Raw genomic sequence first — 5,364 nt, 5'->3', positions numbered from 1 at the left:
GGTATATAAATTTAATAAGTTCCTTCTTTTACAGATAGCGTTATCTGAACAATACAGTAATTCCATTAACGAAGGAAATGTTTAGATAAACCAGTTCTATAAACTCAACCAACTGTTTATTACTTTCGTCCAGTTGATAAAAATCCTTTCTTCTATAATAATACTTCATTTTATGCATTACTAAGAAATTTTTAAACTTTTATCATCGTTAATGATATTTTTAAGAGATGAAAATAGAATTTTATAATTTATTAGCGCGAAAATTCATATTTTGTAACACTGACAATTGATTTTCTCGGCCAGGAGAATCCAAAATGGGATCTGTCTCGACCTTTGTTATTCTCGCGATAAGTTTGTCTTACGCTTTCGATGAAAGATGCTTTTCCATTCGTAAACCAACAATTACGAATTTAAGGGTATTAATTACTAATTGTATAGAACTTGTTAGAAACAAATAACTACACATTGGCGCAGAGATTTGGAGGGTCACAGAAAATAAAAATCACAAGTGTTTATACAAGATGTTGAATTGACTAAAAATATATATTTAAATTTTTATTTCTATTTATCCTTATTTACATGTACAATAGGATTATTGAAATTCGTATTCAAAATATTAGAATCCACCTAATGAGGACGACGACGATCCCGTCATTCGTAATCAATTTGGAGAAGGAAGAAAGCAAATTTTAGATCGATTTTCTGAAGCAGACAAATTTCGCATTTATACTTTTTAAGTCGCAGTCTGTCGACTTAAGCTGTCGTTTTTATTCAATTCGAAATCCGTACGGTGTTTCGTGGACGGAACCGAATAATCCGCAGCTTTCGGCATCGCCGTCTTCACCCGGCTATAGAAATAAATTGATGTATATTTTTTAAATATGTATTTAATATAATTTATATGTGCGCGCGCGTGTGTAATTTTCTGCTTTTATTGAATACTTTAAAATAATAACAATACGTACAGATTTCGTCATAGGCGTGTACCATTGTTGGCAGTCTTGGACTTTTAACGCCTAATTAGAAACAAAAATTTATTATAGTTTAATAATTTCATTATATTTATTAAATTTTATATTTTTAATCAATAATAAAATATCGAGTGAACAAACTCACTATATTTTTGAACGTTCTTGGATTACATACGACTTCCAAGTAATCGTAAACATTATAAAGTCCCGCGCATCTCATTATTGTTTCCATCTGACGATAATATACGTAATTTTTATGTAAATAAATAATTTTGCTTTTGTTATTTACACTAAATTATATGATTTAAAAAAATTTAATCGTTTAAATTAATCAGCCCACCGCTCCGGAGGACCCGGGATCGAAATCGAATGAGCGGAAAAAGCCCCGAGGTTTTTAGGGAGTGCCACTTAGCTCACCCCCTGCCAACCCGTTGTGGACTTGCCCGAACCTATAGTGGGGCGGCTAAAATTTTAAGTTTCCTTTTTTAACTCTACACCTTTAAGTGTATTTCGCGCTGGTCGTAGGTTCGGTCCTGCCCGTAATGGAAGCAATGGGATTCTGTCTCGGATCAAATCGCTTATAAAAATTTCTGAGCTCCGATTCGAACTCGAATGTGGATCCTTCGAAGCGACAGGTTTATCGCTTCCCACTGTCTAAATATACTTAATAAGACGAAACAAAAGCTTTACCGTTACTCTAAATTCGTAAGATAAATACGGCCACAAACATCGAAATACTTCTTTCTCCTCGACTTCTTCTTCTGTTAATATTTTAGAGTAATATTTAAACAAGATTCTCAAATACACAACTTTAGTAAAAATATTGGTTTTATACTTACTACAGAAAAAATCTCCCCAATAACCTTCGTTATAGCAATAAACTGGCGATAAAGATATTAAAGAAATCAGTAAAGTTGTAAAAAGTTTCATTCTCGGTAAATGAAATTGAAGCAAAGCGAAATTCTATAATTTCTCTTATCGAAACACTTGTTAGTACTGTATAGCTCAACGTATCTATTTTTCATATCAGTTCTTCCTGTAACGCTTATCCAGTTTGAATGTTTTTAATTACAGTAGAGCCTCGATTATCCGACCCTCGATTAACCGACACCTCGGTTAACCGACCGTCCTAGTCGGCAAATTACAAATGTCCGCTAGTGATGTGGCGCTACAATATTTGGCTACGTCTTGGCTACTTTAATAGTATTTTTACGTGTTTTAGCTGGCAACACTGATTCGACCGTGAAAGGGAGCCAGTATTTAAACGAGGCTTAATTTTTTAATTTTTAACAATACAATAGCGACGATTATTATTATAAAAAAATTTTTGTTAGGCTTAACATCGATGAAAATTCAACGCGAAGTAGGTTAATAGCGATATACTAATATACTAATTACATGGGATATAATAATATACTACACTAATAATGGATTTTTTCATACTTTTCGGTTATCCGACTTTTCAATTATCCGACCAACCCCAGTCTCCAATTGAGTCGGATAATCGAGGCTCTACTGTACTTTTTCTTTTTAACTCTTTCCGCCCCGTGGGAACTAAAAGGGTCTCTTTTAGCAAACCCATTATGGGTTTGGACGGACCACCCCCAAAAATTCATTATTTGTTTTATGAACATTTAGCAATTAAAGTATATTTTCCTTGTTTAAGCAATTACTAACGTCAATAAAATATGATCGCCGTCGGAGAGCTAGTAGCTTTTTAAGAACCGTTTCTGCTCTATAGGTACGAAAAGGGCCTATTTTGTAAGCTCATTACGAATTCGGACAGGCCTACAATAAGATGGTCGGGTGGTGGGAGACGGGACGGACCCACTCCCGAAAAATTCTTGGGGTTTTTCGAACCATCCCGATTCCATCTGGTAGGGAACGGTAGGTTGCTACCCTAATCGCTCTGAGGAACCCGAGATCGAAAAATCCCCAGAAATTTTCGGGTGCGGTCCGTCCAAATATGTCGGGTCGCGTCCCTCACCATCCGGCCGCCCAATTGTGGGCGTAGCCGAATCCGTAATAGGTTTGCCTCTTACGTGGCCTTCTTAGTGTCCACGGGGCGAAGTTTAAAAAATTTTTCTAGGTTCGCCCTCCCGATATATCGGGCCCCATCCCTGGTCATCCGGCCGCCCCCATTGCGGGCCTAGCTGAATATGTAAGCTTAAGTTTTTAGATGTATGATTTTTTTTAATGTAGTTCTTAATATATTTCGAAAGTATGAAAAGTGAATTGTTATTATAACACGTATTTTGCAGCTCGGGTGGCCACTGCTTTAACCCCTTAGCCATTTAACTGTCAGCACAACAGGTGATCCCGCAAGGCACTAAAGGTTACTTTAAATTGTACCATTGTTACCATAAAAATTGTTCCTTAGCTGTGAAATTCGTAATCAATTACGGCAGAACTCGGATTATCCCACTGTAATTCTCTTACGTTTTCTGTGAATGCGACACCGATCGTGTGGACAAACTTCTGGAAATGAAAATGTGTCGCCCACTGCCAACCAACTGCCGCCTTATCTACAAGGCAGCAATTGAACCGGCTATACCTGTTTGGTATGAGGCGCTAAGAAACACCCATGTACGACGTAAACTCATCTCCTTACAGAGGAGCTTTGCAATTAAAATATGTAAATCCTATAGGACGGCAGTCACTAATGCCCTCCTCGTCAACTCCCATACACATCCAAAGAAACTACATGGGTTGGTACTGGTCCCTCACTAAGACTGACTTTAATTTAATAACTGGACAGACAATAAAATACAGCGTTATATTGCTAACAGTGGTCTTCCAGAAGGCTGCCTGGATCTTGTAAATCAAATCAAAGACTCTAATTTGGACAGAATCCCTGCAAAGAACGAATTCCAACAACACCCAAGTAACATGAACAATTACGAAGTAAACATGAACTTTGATAAAACCATGCACAATTTCACTAACTGGTATGTATATACTGATGGCTCAAAGAGCGAACACGGGACAGGGTCTGGTATTGTTATCCTCCATAAGAATGGTCACAAGACATACCAGGCACACCTTAAGTTGGCGCGGCCCACTGTACCATCATTCAGGCCGAGCTATGGGCCATTTGCAAGGCAATCCAACACATAGACAATCACCATACGTATTATAAGGGTAACATTAACATCTTTACAGACAGTAAAGTGGCCCTTAACATTTTAAACTACCAAAAGAACTCATCTGTTCTAGCTGCTGAAGTGATAAATGCTGCTCAAAACCTGGGAAGAAACTGTAACCTACAGTTTAGTTGGATTCCAGCTCACAAGGGCCACGAAGTTAATGAATTGGCCGACAAGTTGGCCAAGTCAGCCTGCACATTGTCTTCAAAACTCACCTACAAGAAGTTACCTGCTATCTCTCTGAAACATCAGTTACAACACATAGCCAATGATATGTGGCAGAAGTGGGACTGCTCTGGTACAGGATGTTTCACAACTTTATACCTTCCCTTGCGCATCTTAAAAAAGCCAAATACTTCAGCCTAGATGCAGAGGTGACCCAATGCCTTACAGGACATGGGAACTTTGCATCATACCTGCACCGTTTTGGTAAGCAGATCGATAGCACCTGCAATTGTGATGGACAGAGTGAAGACAATGCGCTATATTTTCTCTTCGGCTGCAACAAATACAACCAACAACGTGCAGAACTCTTCAAAGAATGTCTCCAAACAGGACTCAACTGGGCCCCCAATCCTGCAGACATTCTTGATAATAAAAAACTATGGACAAAAATGAAGAATTTCATACGCAATACAAAAAAACTCAGGCCCATGAATTCCAATAGCCAGCGAGATGAGTGACACGGCCACATCTCACATCTGAACCAATGATAGACTGGCTGATATCATTTAAGGTAGGCGGCTACTCGCCCAATTTGTTCAACCTGCGATTTGACCGTACTGTGCATATGCACATAACACCCACTGAGTTTACATCTACTAGATTCTTCAATGTTCTTAATGCTAAATTTTGTAATGTATTATCTCTTGTCAACCCAATTTACAGCACTATCCATGTAAATATGCGACTTAGCCATATCAATCTAAATATATAAAATTACTTGTCCTGACTCAAGGACTATATACTACAAGGATAGCCAGATCCCTATTCTACAATGTTAGCCAGGAATGGCAAGTTAGTGACGTCAGCACGAGTCCTGACCTCTCTGTTTACATAGAGCAGGGTGTGCACGTGTTTAGTTTTCGCTTTTAATATTCGTCCAATTTTGTGATTAACGAAGTGATTTATTTTAATATTTCTGTAATTGTTTTATTTGACTAAGTTTTTTATAAGGTAAGATGATTTAAATATAAGTCATTAAATATTTAAAGCTATATTTTTATGTTAGGTGAAGAACAAAATGC

General features: G+C 37.6%; 1 protein-coding gene across 2 annotated transcripts; it reads right to left on the bottom strand.

Annotated features, from left to right (window-relative positions):
• Positions 1 to 636: 636 nt before the first annotated feature.
• Positions 637 to 2,070, bottom strand: LOC111632525. Of its 2 annotated transcripts, XM_023376964.1 has the most exons (5): positions 1,811 to 2,063; positions 1,662 to 1,732; positions 1,117 to 1,203; positions 966 to 1,016; positions 637 to 848 (listed from the first exon to the last, which is right to left on the bottom strand). In XM_023376964.1, exons 1-5 carry the CDS (start codon positions 1,899 to 1,901, stop codon positions 768 to 770), a joined length of 381 nt encoding a protein of 126 aa, XP_023232732.1. In that variant the 5' UTR covers positions 1,902 to 2,063; the 3' UTR covers positions 637 to 767. The 2 variants fall into 2 exon arrangements, with proteins under 2 accessions (XP_023232732.1, XP_023232733.1); XM_023376965.1 differs by lacking the exon at positions 1,117 to 1,203 and having other exon boundaries at positions 1,811 to 2,070.
• Between the last annotated feature and the right edge of the window lie 3,294 nt (positions 2,071 to 5,364).

This window comes from Centruroides sculpturatus, unplaced genomic scaffold, assembly GCF_000671375.1.
Source record: "Centruroides sculpturatus isolate CEXI.00-Female unplaced genomic scaffold, Cexi_2.0 scaffold612, whole genome shotgun sequence".
NCBI classification, from domain to species: domain Eukaryota; kingdom Metazoa; phylum Arthropoda; class Arachnida; order Scorpiones; family Buthidae; genus Centruroides; species Centruroides sculpturatus.
Note: the sequence above shows the minus strand (reverse complement) of the source record. Positions and strands in the feature narration are given on the sequence as shown.

Excerpts from the sequence above, each read along its gene's own strand:
- LOC111632525 (XM_023376964.1), bottom strand. The coding sequence starts at position 1,901 with ATGAAACTTTTTACAACTTTACTGATTTCTTTAATATCTTTATCGCCA. Across the intron at positions 1,733-1,810 it reads TTGGGGAGATTTTTTCTGTA|AAGAAGAAGTCGAGGAGAAA; the intron begins GTAAGTATAAAA and ends AAATATTAACAG. Across the intron at positions 1,204-1,661 it reads CTTACGAATTTAGAGTAACG|ATGGAAACAATAATGAGATG; the intron begins GTAAAGCTTTTG and ends TATTATCGTCAG.